The sequence below is a fragment of the Cupressus sempervirens genome, chromosome 4 (assembly GCF_028749045.1).
Source record: "Cupressus sempervirens isolate cs-2001-9-10 chromosome 4, ASM2874904v1, whole genome shotgun sequence".
NCBI classification, from domain to species: Eukaryota; Viridiplantae; Streptophyta; class Pinopsida; order Cupressales; family Cupressaceae; genus Cupressus; species Cupressus sempervirens.
Genome location: NC_143121.1, coordinates 776828554 through 776847323, shown reverse-complemented (window position 1 = coordinate 776847323; position 18770 = coordinate 776828554). Strand labels below are relative to the sequence as shown.

The window sequence follows — 18770 nt, the reverse complement described above, 5'->3', positions numbered from 1 at the left end:
ATTTGTTGATTATATCATATTTGGAGGACATTATGTATTGTGAAAATCATTTTCTAATGAAATGAAGAAATAATTTTAGATGTCAATGTTTGGAGAGATTAAGTTCTTTGTTGGTTTTCAAGTTTATCAGATGAAGAAAGGAATTTACATTACACAATAAAAGTATATTAAGGAGGTATTGAAGATCATTGGAATGGAAGATTCAATACTAGTTGGAACACCTATGGTCACTAGTCACAAACTATTAAAAAATGATGATTTTGCTAAAGTAAATCAAGCATTGTACAACTCAATGATTGGTCGATTGTAATATGTTGTACATATCATACCTGACATTCCATTTCTTGTTTGTATTGCTATTAGATTCTCTCCTAATCCTACGGAATCACATGGTGGTTGTGAAAAGGATATTGAGCTATCTGAAAGGAACAAAACACTATGGTTTATGGTATATAAGAAGAGTGACAAAATTGAGATGAAAGTATACACATATTATGATAGAAAGAATACAAGTGAAAATGCTTTCTTTCTAGGAAGGACATTGATTTCATGGACAAAAAAGAAGCAATATTTTATTTCTCAATTCACAAAAAAGGATAGCTATTTTTTTATAGTAGTTAATTGTTCAAACATTGTTTGGATCAAGAAATTGTTTAAAGGTATGAAGGAAGATATTACTAAACCTATGGTGATATGTTGTTATAACACAAGATATATAAACATATCTAAGAATCTTGTGATGCACATAAAGACCAAACACATTGCAATCAAGTATCATTACTTGATAGAAATAATACAAGAAAAAGAAATGAGATTGGAGTATTTGAACACAAAGGGGTAGATACATGATATATTTAGTAAGGAACTACCTTAGGGTGCTTTTGAGTATCTAAGAGGTAAGTTAGGGGCCATTCCCCTATCCGAAGAAAACTAAGAAGAGATACATCATTACATCAATTATTATGATTAGAATATCTTATAGATTGATGTAGGAGGTCACACTTTAGGGGCTTCCTAAAGTTGTGAAAGGATGAAAAGAAGCATGAGTAGATGAAGTTGCAAGTCAAGATGACAAAGGGAGTGATTAGTACAAGAGAAGATAGACAATGGCAAAGAGGAGATAATGTGTATCAGTGGATGATGTATTTGTCATTATTGTTAAAGAGGGAGAATATGGTATAAAAATTGCCACCTAATATCAAAAGTAGTGTGGGAGGTTATGTGCTAAGTTACTATCCAGTGAAAGAGGGAGTCGATATAGTTGATAATATAATCAATATCATAGAGGGAGAAGTGTAATGAAACCAAAGTGGAATAATATTGGTAGTGTAATAAAACTTAAGTATAAGTTGAGCAGAACAATATTAGTTGAGTGATAGTTATGGTCGAGCAAGATGAAGGAGAAAATCTAGCATTGACTAAGCATAGTTTCTTGTGAGATGAAAAAAACAATTTTTTGCACTTTATTTTTCCAATCTCTCACCACATACTTCCTATCCTCCATTTCTAAGCCTCTAACATTCTAACATTTTAAAATTTAAATGTCATCATTGATACGTTTTAAGAATATTTTTGTTTTTTGTAAATCCTATTGAAGAATTGAGCATCTCTAGTTTTCTAGATTTATTACTTGGGCTACCATATTTAGAAAATGAACTCATTTTTGTGATCTTCCTCTTTTTTAACAACTCTTACTAACCACTTATGTAAATCCATCCTTAAAAAAACCATTTGAATATTGAGGCATAATAACTAATTGACTGTCACTAGTTTATGCATCCATAGAAATTGAGGTACCCAAGGGGATATCTTTAGGTTCCAAATGTACATTTTAAGAGTTCTAATTTTTTCATCTCTTTCTTTGATGGTCTCTATGCCTAACTATTGTGAATTTTTCAAGCATTAGGATCCTTGATTCTCAAGAGGTGCATCTTCACCATGTCCTAGGGACATGGGATGAGATTTATCAGGCTTCATGTAAGTGGTCACTTTATAATTATCCCCGAAGAGAGGATTTGTGAGGGACACAAATTTGGTATTGTCATTTACATTTCACCCACCAAGAGGTTTTGTATTAAGGTCCTTACTTTCTTCATTCTTTGAATTGTTTCTTAGATCAAGATTTATCCTCATATTCTCCTTGATATTATTTTTTATTGTATTATTAGGGTTGATTTCATTTATATTTGATTCACAACTAAAAAGAAAACCCTTTTGATTGATTCTAAGAGAAGGGAAACCCTTTCTAGTGTGGTTGTTATGTTTACAATGAAGCATGGATTTAGGTTACTAAGTAGGGTGAGTTCATGCTCATAAATGCTTCCATCCAAATTCAAAGAAATTTTTTTGTTATGCGAAATTCTTGTACAAAGGCAATAAAAATCTTGGAGTTCAAATAAGGAAAATCTGCCCTAGATTCCTCTAGCTGTAGCATAGAGCCTAGAGGTTTAAGGATTTAAGAAATAAAAGGCCAAAATTTTGGTTGAAGCCCTTTGAGTTCAACCCAATTAGGTTAGGAATGGGCTAACACTAGCTCTATATTTCCCTTAGGTGATCACAGGATGGCTCTAAACATATGATTTCCCACATTCCAAAATGATCCCTTTAAAACCCTTTCTTGCATATTAATATTGCTAGGAAAGATAACAAAGAAACCTTTATGCAACATTTGGCAGAAATTTACATCAATTTCTAACTTCTTACCCCAGATGTTTTATAACTAGATATTAGAAAAAATTCTTGAAGGTAGTCAATAAAAATCCATAACAACAAAGAGAATATGCACGTTGCTTATTGTTAGGTTTCATTTTTAATAGATGTTCTTGTGTCTTCATTTGGAGAAAGGGCCAAAGTCTTGGAGATATTAGAAGCGGACTTATTTTTTCCTATATATATGATTTTTCTACAATTTCCCCCTCCATTGGAGTTGGTCCCCAATAATGCTCCTTTTTCCACTTTATTGATGATGAATTCTCCATCAAATTTAGTAGAGGGGGGCAAGAAACCACACAATCCTTTGTGATAATTATTTTGAATATGAGTGTTTTGTGGGTTCTTTCTCCTTCCCTTCAAACAAAAATAGTTGAGAGCTAGACTCTGATTAAATTTTCTTATGCACACCTTCATCCTTCCTAAAATTTCTATTATCCTTGTTTGGTCATACGTTTTATGTTAACTTTCCAAGTGATACAAACACAAAAGAGAGCTCAAAGAGCCTTCAGCCTAACTTCAAATTGCACCAGAAGGGTTTACACATGTAAAGGCCAAGGGAAATAAAGGTACCAAAGGGACTATATCGAAAAAGAGAACAAAACTAAAAATTAAATCCAAAACATTAAGAATCACACAGCCTAATCTGTAGAGTGGATGTTATGTATGCCGATACAACACCCAAGTAGCGACATTAGCAATATTCTCTAAGGGTCATATATAGTTGTAGACATTTTTCTCTCTCATGGTGTCTTCATTTTTCTCTCATCTTTACACAACCACACACAAAGAAAAAAAAAAAAAAATATATATATATATATATATATATATACAAAGAATATATATTTAAGGTGAGAAAGACAAGGAGATCAATAACCTTGTTTCTCCTTTGTCTTTCTCACCTTAAACATATTCTATTGTATTCTATAAATACAAAGAGAATATGTTTAAGGTGAGAAAGACAAGGAGATCAATAACCTTGTCTCTCTTGTCTTTCTCACCACACACACACACACACACACATAGATATATATAAGGTGAGAAAGACAAGGAGGTCAATAACCTTGCTTGATAAGCTATAGAATAGACATTTTAATATCATTTAATATTAAATTCAAATTCAAATTATATTATAACAGTTTTATAATTTATAAACTATTAATCACACAGCTTGATGTATAGAGTGGATGTTATGTGTGCCGATACAACAGTAGAGACATTAGCAATATCCTCTAAGGGTCATATATAGCTGTAGACATTTTGCTCTCTCATGATGTCTTCAATTTTCTCTCGTCTTTATATATATAATACAAATAGAATATGTTTAACGTGAGAAAGACAAGGAGATCAATAATCTTGTTTCTTCCTTGTCATTCTCACCTTAAATAGTATATATATATATATATATATATATGGCCTCGTGATGATAGACATTACCAAGAATAAAACTAACAATATTGATTGTGATAAATACATCGTTTAAAAATTTGGAGAATTTTGTCGGGTGATTAGCCGCTTCCCTGACCCTCTACCCTGTCTTATCTTGGCTCTTCTCTGTTGTGGATCATCTCTGTCCATCCATCTTGTCGTCCATGTTTGAAAAACTCCCTATAATAAAGAAGCCAAGAAAACCCAAAATCAACGAGGAGCCCGAAAGAGAGCCATGGATTCCAAGCAAGTAGCTCCAGAGCCACCATCCCCAGCTTCTCTAGACAATTTCAATCCAATACAGCAAGTAAGCAAATGACGGCCTTCTCACAATGGCCTCCCTGATGATGGGAGTCGGTGCCGTTTTATCCCGCCTGGCGGCGCTGATTGCAGGAGCTTCTAGCATGGCCATTGGAGAATTCGTTTCTGTGCAGACCCAACGAGACGTTGAAATTGCAATTTTGAAAAGAAGAAAGAATATGAAGAAAAGTGGAAAACAAATGATGAAAATAGTTGGAACAGAAACAAAAGCCAAATCCTCACCATCTGGAGAAAAGAAAATCTCTTCCTTCTCTTCCATTACAAGTAGTGAAATAGCCGCCCTTCCCAACCCTCTTCTGGCGGCGTGTTCATCGGCCATTGCTTTTTCTGTGGGTGCATTTCTTCCATTGATCTCTGCTGCCTTCATTGGGGATTATAATGTTAGAGTTGGGGTTCTTGCGGGAGTTTCAAGCTTGTTGCTTTTAATGTTTGGAGCAGTGGGACCTTATTTTGGGGCAGTTTCTATGCTGAAAAGAGGTCTCAGAGTTCTCGGTGGAGGATGGATTGCCATGTCTATCACTTATGGATTGTTCAGGCTTTTCCATCGTACTAAAGTACCTCTTGACTAACGTAGATTATTGTTCAGGCAGTTTTATCTTCTTCTTCTTTTTCTTGTGTCCTTCGCTTTTATTGTTCATAGTTTGGGTGTTTTCCCTTGTCTTCTCAGCAGTTCATGTCAGAGATCGTTTGAATCTCATAAAAAGTCCAAAACTCAATGGAAATATTAGTTAGCGTTCTGTTGCAAATAAGAGCTTAGATAGTTGGGGAGCATCGAATAGGCAAGCCTTGTGACCCATTTTGGAGCCACTTGTGAGCCACACACGTAGTGAATAACTCATAAGTGAGTGTTGCATATGTAGCAATCTATAAGTGATTGTTGCATATGTAGCAATCTATGGAACTGTTTTGATGTTATGGTGAAGACTATTAGGATATAAAAGGAAGCGTGCAAGTCTTGTGAGGCGCAATTTTACTATTTTAATGTTTTGGTGAAAAGTGTTGGAGTTAATGTTCAACTATTACTGAATAAATCATAAGTGATTGTTGCATATGTAGCAATATATGTTTGAGTAGATGGTAATATAAGTTCAATTCAACTGTATGCAAGTCTCATAGACTTTTAGTTTGAAACAATGACTAGTTATAGATGTGTCAATAAGTTCTAATTAGTGTAAAGACTGCCCATCAGCAATATCCATAAAATGCGGAAGGTCAACGAGAGTCAAGGTAATTGGAATATTGATTAGTCAACATTAACTTTTAATTAACATTGAATTTAAAAGAATACATATACTAGATACCAGATGGCCTAACCTTGACGACCGAGTTGAAATGAAGCCGCAGAACCTATTTAAGAACGCAAGGGCGAGAATATTGTAAGAGTGTTTTACCACCCTATCACGACACTTTTAAGCTTCCCCGAAATCTTTCCTAACATGAAAGATACCCAACTCGACAATGAGGGAGTCTAACCAAGAAAAACTATGAGCAGTAATGAAATTGTGTACAATAAGTACAAAATGTCATCTCTCTAGTATAAATGAACTCATTCTCCTTTGAATAGAATTCAAGTATGATCAAGCCTTGAGCTCATCTCATAAGATATTTTTACACAAGGTGCATATAACAACAATGTAAGCAACATTTTATTAGTTCTCCAAAAGTATTCTAAAAATCATATTCTAACTTATACAAGGGAAACAATACATTAACCAACATAAATCAAAAGGAAAGTCTAGGAGAAACATCCATCATTATTATTTATTTTGAGAAAGCTCTACCCAACATTAGGATCATAAAAGATCATATATATTCTCTTAATCCTATTAAGCATTTCCACACCACCCTTAGAATATAAACTGCATAAAATACACATGGAGACCCTAGTTGAATATTAACCATCATGGAATTGAATGCCATAATAAAAGGTTGACAGTAATCAATCCATAAATGAATGTGTAAACATTACATTTATTCAATGATATAGAGCTACACGTCATACATACTTCAATGTACATGATTCAAATACTAGTATTCAACATTAAACATAAAGTTGATACTTCCATTTAGTGGCATCAATTTCTATTTCCAATAAACAACTTTAAAAAGCTTTTATAAAACACCTTATAATACATTATGTAGTTATAAATTAGCTTCAACAATCAAATAAATATAATTGATGTAGTAGAGTCTTCAAGCATATGTTTACATTTTAGAACTAGATATTAGAAGTAATCAATCATTCAGGAATGAACTAATGCCTTAGCATGTGATCTAGAACATAACTAAGTTTTAGTTTATTAACTACCAATGAAGCATCTTGGTTGTAGCTTAATGCCTAGCATTCTTTACACACACTACAAGAGAGAACATTGCTATGGTTGTATCTCTCTACCAATTTTGGCCGCTCCTGTCAAAGTAGATGACAACAAGGTTTGTGGTATCGATGCCCTTTGCACAATTGACAAAGTTTGAGAGATTTGAAGTTGAGTTAATTTCTATGTTGGTACTTGATTAAATGCCAATTAATAGTAAAAGAAACTACCCTTCTTTGATGTCTAAGAATATAGCTATGTTTGCAATAAGGAAACCATATGAATTGGTGTTCCTTGTAACAAAAAAATAACTTGATCCCTCAAGCAATGCTTCCACTAGAGGTTCTAGCCCGATTAACTTGTAATAGGGTGATTATATAGAAAAAGATACAAATCTGAAGGGTTAAGCCTAATTATATTCTGTACACAAATAGAAGTTTCTCATAGGTGTCCTCAATGTTGTGTTGACATGAATTGGATATACAAAATATAAACATTTGTTTCTAATTTGAAATAGATCTGCAACGCTTTTTACTTAAATTGGGATGCATTGCAGTAACTAATAGAATATAAGACAAGCTTTAAACAACTTCCATCTAACTATGGAATTCAAGCAAGGTTTGAAGACAGAAAACACCAAAGTATGAAGATCAAATTATGAGCATTTTACACGACTTTGGCAAAAGTAGTAATTGAAATAAGATAAAAAATTTATGTTATTCCAAGTTAATGTAGCAAGACTACCCAATGGTTTTAAGGGTTGCTCCCAAAGGTTCTTGGAGTTAGTATTGTGTGAAACAAGTGGATACACACATTCATAATCTATTGATCTAGGGAGAATTTTTTTATAATGAATACACAAGTTATAACTAGAATTGGATAAGAAGGTTCGAACCTAATGAACACTTAACCACTTCCCTTTTAACCAATCAATTAGCTTAATGGTTTAGTCCACGGTTTGATTACATTTAGTCTAATGAGATGGTTTGAACCAACACTAGGTTAATATTATTCCTCCCTAATTTTATTAATTAACTAACAACCTACAAGATGCAACAGCAAATTGGGGTAAGATATAACAACATTCCATAGATTTCCTCATCTCAACTTAGGCTTCTAAATTTTTTGTTTTCTTGGAAACATTTGAGTTGTTGTAAGTTTTCTCAACAAAAGGAATGCTAAACAAAATGAATGACAAAGCATGTAAACATAGAGGCAAATCATGTAAAAATAGAAAAAGAGCTTTGGATTGTTCGAATTATAGAAACTACTCAACTAGTTTATCAATCTACCACTTATGCAACTTAATCCACTAACATAATCATAAAGGAGAGAAACCTTTGCTATTCCTGATGGTTGTCAATCATTCCTTGGACTTCTCCAACTACCTTGTCCATATCTTGTCATAACTCATTCTTTTATCCCCTTTTTCATTGCAACTGACCTAACTTTCCTCCTCCTTCAAGATCACATGCCTAACCAGTTCATTTTTTTATGTCATTAAATCATAATGGTTGCAAGAACTAGATTCATTGATTCACATGGCAATTGGAATGCCAATTTATTCAAAAAAGGGAACTTGAGTTATGACGTCCTCCCCCCCCTTAAGAGATGCATCACTCCCAATGCTTGATGAATATTGCATTCATAACCCATGAGAACATTTATTTTTTCAAATTTTTCACTTCCATTGATTCAATACTTAAAATTTTACATATATTCTAATTAAGATGCTATAAAAATCAACAAGATTTTTTACCATATATTTAAAAAATTCAAAATTTTCACTTGACTGAAACTACAACCTTCCAAAGATAATATTTACGCATAATTGAAGTAACATAATTCAACAAAAAAATACACACTTGAAATAATAATAAGAATTTTTTTTTATCATTTCAAGAATTCTCCTACATGGGTGTGTGAATTCCATTACCATTCTATAGTTTTACAAGGTTAGACTACCTCACTCTGACAATATTCCCCCTTTCTTATGATGTGTCATTCCCTTTGTTGCATTATAGGAACAACACCAAAACATCAGTCCAATGTATATCACAAGACAAATCAATATCTAATCAAATAATTCCTTATCTCAATGATGTTCAAAATTATGTCTCTCAACTGCTAAGATCTTGACACAAAAGAGAACTCAGCCAGCCTAATTTCAAATGATGTCATAAGGGTTTACACATGTAAGGGTCAAGTGAAATAATGGTACAAAAGAAACATATCAAAAAAGAGGGCAAAAATAAAAATTAAATCTAGAGCATAAAGAACCACACCACTTGATGTGTAGAGTGCATGTTATATATGTCGATACAATACCCAAGTAGAGACATTAGCAATATCCTCTAAGGGTCATACAAAATTGTAGACATTTTTCTCTCTTGTGGTGTCTTCAATCTTCTCTCATTTTCATGTGTGTGTGTGTGTGTACCTAGGGGTGGAGATAGAGGAGGTTGCACTTGGTGGTTATGGTTAAACATCATGTAAGAACCTAGCTCTCCGAGTCAACTTAACGTAGAATTAGATCTCAAGAAATGAAATTGGTAGGGGGCACAATTCTAGTGCTTGGAAGGTCCTTCAAAGAAAAGGAATGTGCAACCCTTTTCCTCTATCCATAGAGCTCTGACTAGAATGCCTCCGAGTTTACCTAATAATTTCAAAAGCAATAAACAATCTATGTCATAAATGTAACACCATTAAGCCAAATCAATGCATTCAAATGTTATTAGCAATAACACATTAGCAACACTCGTGTGGTTCAGAGTGCATCTATGGTTTCACTAGCCCTAGTGAATGTAGAACCAAATAATAGAAGGTTCTAGCCCACCAAATAAAGGAAAATCTTTGATCAATTGACCTTTTATATATATATATATATATATATATATATATATATATATATATATATACAGAGAGAGGGAGAGAGAGAGAGAGAGAGAGAGAGAGAGAGAGAGAGAGAGAGAGAGAGAGATACATACAGATATACATACATACATATATAGACACACACATATATACATATATACATGTATATGCGTATATGTGTGCGTGTGCGCGCGCGTGTGTGTAAATACAATAAAGAAAAATACAAATAGAGCATATGTTTAAGGTGAGAATGAAAGATGAGATCAATAACTTTGTTTTTGCTTTCTCATTGTCACCTTATATAGATACACACACACACACACACCCACACACAAACAAAATCTTAAATATATTTTACTTTTATTAAAAAGAGAATATGTTTAAGGGTGAGAAAGACAAGGAGATCAATAACCTTGAAAGATATTATTTGGAAGGATACTATTGTCTTCATTGAGTTCAATTTTTCAATTAATTTAACTAGTACTAATGTAGAATTAAAACTTTTGAACAAAATTTCTATAGCTTCATTTACTTTTCTATTTCAACAATTATAAATTTTTCATTTATCCATCTTACTATTGGCTGATACAAAATATAGTAGGGAGAAAAATTAATTTTTGTCCCAAAAAAATAAAAAAATTCAATAGCATTAATAACAAAGTGTATAGATGTCTTATGAAGAAAAAACATACACTTTGAATACTTGTGTACGAGGGTAATTAACTCTGTAGTATGTTTCAATTACTAGTTCCTACCAAAGATAGGATACTATTGCTTTCATTCAATTCATTTTTTTAATTCAACTAACCAATCAACTCATAGGATTTAAAAGACTAAAAGAAACTTCAAATTTTTATATCTTTTCTTGATTTTTCATTATTTTATAAATCATATTTTTCATTCACTTTATTGGACCAATCTATTTTTGGCAATGAGAAAATTCAATTTTCTCCAACAAAAATACATATATTTTCTAACAACTCTATCATGTATTAATGAATGCATTAATTACAACTTTATCTTTTCCACACTTGTGACAAGTTCATTAGATTTTCCAAAAAGTAATATTTTTATCTTCCACCTCACACCACTTTGAACAAAAATGAATGTAATCAATATTAATTATCACAATTTTTTTCCCTTACCAACTTTAAATATAGAGCTAAATATCTTTTATTTTTTTATTTTAAATATATTTAATAGTTTTGCATTGATGTTTATTTTTGCCAATTGTAAAATGCTAGTTCTTTAAGTTTACACTACGTATTACTAGCTACTATTTTACAATCTTTCTTTAATTGTTTTTTAATACTAGTGTACAAATTGTTAAACTAATACTACCCCCCGAACATACTAGTTGGTAGTTTGTGAATTAAGTAATCAACAATTCATTTTTGAAAATTAAATATTTAACTTATAGTTGAATTGGTAGAAATGAGTAGTTCATTCATATAATATAATTTCTATTGTTATTTATATATTTCTTTAAATAATATAATTATTAATATTTTAAATTCCTTTCCTTATAATAACATATCATTCTCTCTTTTAGCTCTCTCTTTCTATCATTCCTTTCTATCTATAAATCTCTATTTTCCTTCTTTTCCAATTATTGGTAGGAACTTTGACACATTGCATCTCTTGTGTTTTATAAGGTAATTAACTCCACATGTTGTTTTGTACTATTTTTCCATTCCATGCATTTGTATGCGAGTTTTATAAGGTTTTCTATTTTTTATTTCTTTATTTGTTTCTTTATATGAGATATTTTATGTTAAGAAAAACTTTGTAATTAGAGGCAATGTTTGTGTAATTGATCATAATTACAATTCAAATATTATATTATGTTTTATGAATATTTTTATTTAGGAAATCTTGTTTTATTAGTCTAGTTTTTCTTCCTATCTAGATTTAAATCTTTTAGATAATTGTGACCACTTGATATCTTGACAAGTTTATTTATCATTTATTAAACTATGATATTATTTTGAATTAATTATAGAATTTAAATAAATAAAAATTTATAACAAGTATATTAATTTGTTAATAGAAAAGGACTATTCATAAAAAAATATTTTAAATTAAAAATTTTATTATATATTATATTGTATGTAAAAAAAAATTTATCCAAGAACAAAAAATAAAATTATTATTAAAGATAAAATAAAGATTTATTATTAAATTATTTATAAAATATATATTAGAATTAATTAATTAATGATATAATCTATTTGTTGTTTATTACATCATATTATACATTCATCCATCAACTTTTTAATTAATTTATTTATCACTTATAAGTATTAAATATTATTTTATAAATATATATAATTTTATAAATTACTTAATCCTATGAAGAAATTTGACATGTAAAGTTATTAAAATAAAAAAATATATTTTTTCATTTTAATTATTTAAAATATGTCTTAATTAACACAATTGACTTCTACAATGGAATTGTATGCAAAATATAAGCCATTCTATTTCTTAATTAACTTAGGTACAATTGTAAATTCATGATATTTCAATGAATAAAAAGTTTTTACTTTTTTTAATTATGGTATATGAAATTAAAAATTAATTGAGAAATAAAGAGTTTGCACAATACTACTTTGTACACTTGATAAAGTTTTAATTTTAAATTCTATCACAAGTTCTTCATTAGTTGGAAAACAATAATAAATACTTTTTTAAAACTCTCTTGTCATCTCTCTCCCCTTCTATATATATATATATATACCGTTTTCTAACTATTAGGAGGAACTTGCGGCATTTAAAAAAAACAAATAGATCATATATATTCTGTTTTCTAACTATTAGAAGGAACCTTGCCCCATTTTGAAAAAAACAAAAAAAAAACAAATAGGTCAATAACCTTGTTTGATTTCAGTGAAATAAGTACATAATAGATAGTTATAAACTATGAGCTCATTATTTTAGACTTTACCAAGGATGAACGTGACAAAATATGGCCTCGTGATTGTAGACATTAGCAAGAATGAAACTAACAATACAGATTGTGATAATACATCGTTTAAAAATGTGGAGAATTTTGGCGGGTGAGTAGCCGCTTCCCTGATCCTCCATCGTCTTATCTTGGCTCTTCTCTGTTGTGGATCATCTCTATGCATCCATCTTGTCTTCCCTGTTTGAAAAACTCGTGATAAAAAGAGCCCAAGCAAACCCCAAATCAACGAGGAGCCCGAAAGAGAGCCATGGATTCCAAGCAAGTAGCTCCAGAGCCGCCATCCCCTGCTTCTCTAGAGAAAAGCATGACAATTTCAATCCAAAACAGCAAGGAAGGCCCAACAAAAGAAGAAGAAGAAGAAGAATCATCTTCCCAAATCGGGCAGGCCCTTCGCGCCGCCGTATTGGGAGCAAATGACGGCCTTCTCACAACGGCCTCCCTGATGATGGGAGTCGGTGCCGTCAATCCCAAGCTCATGATTTTATCCGGCCTGGCGGCGCTGATTGCAGGAGCTTCCAGCATGGCCATCGGAGAATTCGTTTCTGTGCAGACCCAACGTGACGTTGAAATTTCAATCTTGAAAAGAAGAAAGAATCTGAAGAAAGGGGGAAAAGAAATGACGAAAATAGATGGAACAGAAACCCAAAAGAATCCACAGTCCTCCATTACAAGTAGTGAAATAGCCGCCCTTCCCAACCCTCTTCTGGCGGCGTGTTCATCGGCCATTGCTTTTTCTGCCGGTGCATTTCTTCCATTGATCTCTGCGGCCTTCATTGGCGATTATAATGTTAGAATTGGGGTTCTTGCGGGAGTTTCAAGCTTGCTGCTTTTCATGTTTGGAGCAGTGGGAGCTTATTTTGGGGGAGTTTCTATGGTGAAAGGGGGTCTCAGAGTTCTCGGTGGAGGATGGATTGCCATGTCCGTCACTTATGGATTGTTCATGCTTTTCCGTCGTACCAAAGTGCATCTTGACTAACGTAGATTATTGTTCAGGAAGTTTTATGTTCATGTTCTTCTTTTTCTTGTGTCTCTGGCTTTTATTGTTCATAGTTTGGGTGTTTTCTCTTTGTCTTCTCAGCAGTTCGTGTCGGAGATCGTTTGAATCCCCTGAAAAGTTGAAAACTCAATGGAAATAGTAGTTAGCGTTCTGTTGCAAATAAGAGCTTAGATAGTTGGGGAGCATGGATAGGCGAGCCTTGCGACCCACTTGCAAGTCGCACAGAGTGTGATTTTTCATTAGTGATTGTTGCATATGTGGCAATCTATGTTTGAATTGATTACAACATAAGTTCAATTCAAACATAGACTAGTTGCAGATGTGTCAACAAGTTTCAATTAGTTGAGTCACATCTAATTTGTTATCATCGCGAAGATATCAAGAAATGTATAATAAATACATACATAATCAAATCTAAAAATCTTGGGGATAATTATCTCTATTTTGATAAGTAGGAGATAATTTCCACAGCAAGTCAAATTGTGATATTGCTATCAAAATTTAACTGTGTAATTTTAACTCAAATTCACACAGTTAAATTCTAATATTGCAGCAAGTCAAATTGTGATATTGCTATCTCTATGTTGTTTGTGATAATTATAAATATAATCTCAATTTAGGTTGTTTAAAATGATTATAAATATAAATTTAATTTATGTTTTTTGGGATGACTATAGAAATCATTTTCATTTATGATTTTCAAGTTTGTTAAAAATATAATTTAGTATATTTTATCTTTTTTCTTGTAGTTGTTTTGATTATTAGTAAGTAAAAGTTTCAAAATTGCTTAGTGGTCGAAAGAGAGAAAAAGGGCTAATCAGGTGTCCAAATGCACCTAATTGGATAATTTTTTCGTATTTGTTAAGTAAATTAAAATTGACAAAAAAATTTACTAGAATTTTTAGAATAATTAATAAATGCAAAAAAAAATGTCTATTCATATGTGTTATGGCCCTTACATAGACATTGTTGAAAGAGAGTTGTATATTTTATCTTTTTTCTTGTAGTTGTTTTGATTATTAGTAAGTAAAAGTTTCAAAATTGCTTAGTGGTTGAAAGAGAGAAAAAGGGCTAATCAGGTGTCCAAATGCACCGAATTGGATAATTTTTTCATATTTGTTAAGTAAATTAAAATTGACAAAAAAATTTACTAGAATTTTTAGAATAATTAATAAATGCAAAAAAAATTGTCTATTCAGATGTGTTATGGCCCTTACATAGGTTCAAAACTTATAGAGAGTAATGCACATAAACCTTGTCTATTGTAAAATCGTACGTCTCTCTTGCCAAATATATAGTGCCTTATATTACCATAAGCTATGCCTAGAAATATTAGGTACCACTTGCTATGAATACTAGGTATATGAGAATTTTTATAAGTCTTCTATAGAAAAATTCGATGTTTCTAACAAGAAGTATGAAATGGTTTAATGTTCTCTTAGAGGTCATCTATAGACTTATATCTAGATTGTTGAATTTTTTGGACTATAAAAGAATCTTTATTTCTTTCTTTTTCTACTCATGAAATAAATGTATTATTGGTTGAGATTTTTTATGTATTTGTTAATGAGGTTGAAAATCATAATATAGTTAGTTTTAAATTTTTAGTTTAATTAATAAACTTAAACAATAAGTCAAGTATGAGATTTGATCTCTATATAGGCATTATTGTATGTTTGTATTTGAAATTTTATATTAACAATATAAACTAATTACACTAATGTTTACATCCTAACCTTATTATACAAGTATTTGTAAAATTTGCATTAGTGTACTTTAAAAAGTGTACCAATGATCAAGGAAACCCTAACACTTATAAAACAAAAGTGTTTCTGATTCTATTACAAAAAAGTCACTATGTCAATTTAGATCTTATACAACGGTGACAAGAACCATTCAAAAAGACACTAACAACACTGTGAGCATCTAATCACATTTAAAGAGCTTTCCATCCACCCCAAGTCCATTAAACTAAAGAGATAGACTTATTTTTCCATTTTATCAATATCATGCCAACAATTTAGATGATGCAAATTTCTCTAATTAAGATCTATAATACTTAATGGGAGAAGTATTAAAGAAGAAATATGTAAAGTAGTGATGTCCTTTCACCTCTATGAGTGCCTTCCCAACATCAAAATCATTGTTGACAAAATATGTTAGGGACACTAGAGCTAACTTATTTATATGTCATTCATTACCAAGTTCACTGGATTATTTGCTTCTTGATTGTCTTTGTAGTAAATGTGGTTAGCAATATGGCTATCAAATCTTTTCAAGGTTAATCACTCCTTTCTAGTAAAGATTTTAGTTTCTAATTTGGAGGATTTTCATTTTTTATTGCAATAACAACAATTGTTAAATCCACTAAATTTCTAAATTTTTAATTTCCAATTTTTGGTACAGAGCTATACCAATTATAGGGCCTTTCAAACATTATAATTCCCTACCAGGGAATAGAAGAAAAAGCTTTAAAAAATAGTGAATTTTTATATATTTATTTATGCGTTGTATAGTTGCATTGAAGAATGAAATCTATAAAATCTATTAGTACTTTGGTATTGTTTTAGGATCTTGATTACTCTATTCAGCTCAAATGCCTTCTTCACTCAAATGTTTGACATAATGGTTTCTACCTTCAAACACCCAACATAATAATGGGAGAAAAAAAATATTCAATCTAGTTAGTGAAGTTTTCATAATTGGTTTACACCCTTTCAATTCATTTTTTGCAACCCCATTGGGCTTTCAAGTTATATTTCAAATCAACCTCGTACTCACCTCATGCTTATGATGGTCACAAGCATTCCTACATAGGAGTCGTTATGCTTAGCATTTTAGTGAAATAATGTGTAATTAACATCCAAACATAGGATATTGAATGCTTTGAGACCAATTAAAGGAATATGAATGCAAGAATAAAAGTTAAAATTTACTTAAAATGTGATATATTAATCAATTCTTATTATATTTCACACTCCAAAAACCAACCCAAACACCAAACCAAGCCCCATTCATTATGAGTGGAGATATATAGAACATTGCATGGTAATATATAGAACTATGGTTTGAATAAACGATATGATTTCATAGTGGCTTCCTTTTTTCAATTTCTACTTTCTTTGTCTTCTTAGGATTCTTCATACTTCTTATATATTACACAAGGTGAGACTATAATAGATCTACAAAAATCTTTTTAATCATTGTAAAAAGTATTTTAAGATAAAATATTCAACTTTAATGGGTTAAAATATTTATTAAAAAATATCTTTCAATGTTTTTAAAATATACATAGATATATGTACTGATCAATTAATTATAATAAATGTACATCAAATCCATTTGTGTAAATCCTAAAACAAAAACTCATGTTCTTGCACACTACATGCTTTGACCAAACTTTTTGACTCGCCTCCAATCATCTAGCCTATCGATGCCTCTATTGTAGAAAATCTCTATGCATCAATCTTGTCTTCCACATTTTAAAAATGTGTAATCTCCACATAGAAATCCCCATTAAATGAACCAAGAACATCCCCAATCAAACATCTTCTATAAAGTAAAGCATGACAAATTTAGTTCAAAACAAGAAGGCCAAATAAAAGAAGATGAACAATCTCCACACGATTCCCAAATTTGATAGGTGGATTTAGAATTATTGGTGGAGGATGGGTTTCTATGTTTGTGACTTATGGATTTCTCAAGATTATCCATCATACTGAAGTGGCAGATGATATGTAGACTAATGAATAATTCAAACATTTTTATATTCATTTTCTTGGGTCTCTCATTTTTTATTTTCCACAATTGGGTTTTTCTCCATCTTCTCATAAATTCATGATAGAGATCATTTGAATCCCATGAAAATAATAAAACTCAAAGGAATAGGTTGTAAGTTTTGGAGTGTAAGTAAGATCTTCAATTGTTTTGGAGAATGGAATATAAATGCAAGTGTGCAAATCTTGCGAGGAACACATGGATGTACTTTTTCTTGATGTTATGGGAAGAAACTTAGGCGTATTATGTTTTTCTTTAATGGCACTAGTATATGGTGTAACTTATATGCACAATTTTTGCAATGAAAGTATAAGTATTTAAACTATTAACACTTCATATAAGTGCATATAACTAGTCTTGTAGCCACTATCATCTTGAACTTAGAAGATTATACACAATGGGATTTCCTAGGAATTGGAGAACAATAATGTACACCTAAGAAAAATAACTCATAAGGATTTTGATTGGGATGATTACAAATATTATTATTTGGAATTATTACAAGTATACTTTTAATGTATTATATATTTTGTTATTGTTGATAAGGTTTAGTTTGGGAATTGTCTATCTTGGATCAAAATTTATCATTAGAAAACAATAATATATATCTAAATGCATAAGTTATCAAGATAGTGATTGAGATATCTATAGTTTTATGAGAAAAAAAATCACAAATATATTATTAGTGTATTCTATTTTTGGGGGTTGTTATTGGTAGGAATAAGTTTGTATATGACTGAAGATTGTCAAATTGTGAAAAACTATAGCAGAGGGTAGGAGGAGACCAGGGTTTCGTGACAATCGTGATAGGCAATGATGGTAGGTGGGGAGGGTAGCTCAAAATGGGTTATGGAAACCTTGGAAACCCACATGTAACCAATATGGATCAAGGGATGGTTTTTTGGATCAAAATTGGTGTAGAGAGTCACAAAAAGACTATGGATCTTGAGACTCAAAATGAAGAATTGGACAAAATCTAAAGGAATGAGACATGAAATAACTGGAAGTGGATAAGAAGGGATGATGAATGTCCTTCGATCAATGTATCACTCATGAAAGACTGTAATGTCCCCATTTTAGCAGTTGACCAAGTGTGTGTGCGTTAGCCTTGTTCTACATGGTCCCGAGGGCTAACGAAGGGTTTAATGGGATCTTGGAGTGTTTTGGCCTAGTCATTTCCAGTTTGGGCCAAAACGAAGTTGATTTACTTAGTTTCAGGCATACTTACTATCTTTAGTAAGTTGGCAGGACACAGTGCAGGTCAATTTTGGTGATTGGATTCGATACTCCTCGGTGAGAGCTTTCCGATGAGCTATCACTCACATTATTCAGAGTCTGATTGCTAATACATTTTAATGCCTGAAGTTTTATTAAAGTAACA

The 18770-nt window shown here is 31.4% G+C and overlaps 1 protein-coding gene and 1 pseudogene across 1 annotated transcript in view; both read left to right on the top strand.

Annotated features, from left to right (window-relative positions):
* The window catches only part of LOC149563690 (vacuolar iron transporter homolog 1-like), an 85429-nt gene extending 80402 nt beyond the window's left edge, over positions 1-5027 (top strand). Inside the window, exons 4-5 of the mRNA XM_089828236.1 lie at positions 4450-4626; positions 4735-5027. Of these exons, the coding sequence (XP_089684362.1) occupies positions 4450-4626; positions 4735-5027 (470 nt within the window). The remainder of the gene's footprint in view (positions 1-4449; positions 4627-4734) is intronic.
* Positions 5028-12862: 7835 nt separating this feature from the next.
* On the top strand, positions 12863-13591 carry LOC149563689 (vacuolar iron transporter homolog 3 pseudogene; annotated as a pseudogene).
* The last annotated feature ends 5179 nt before the right edge of the window (positions 13592-18770 follow it).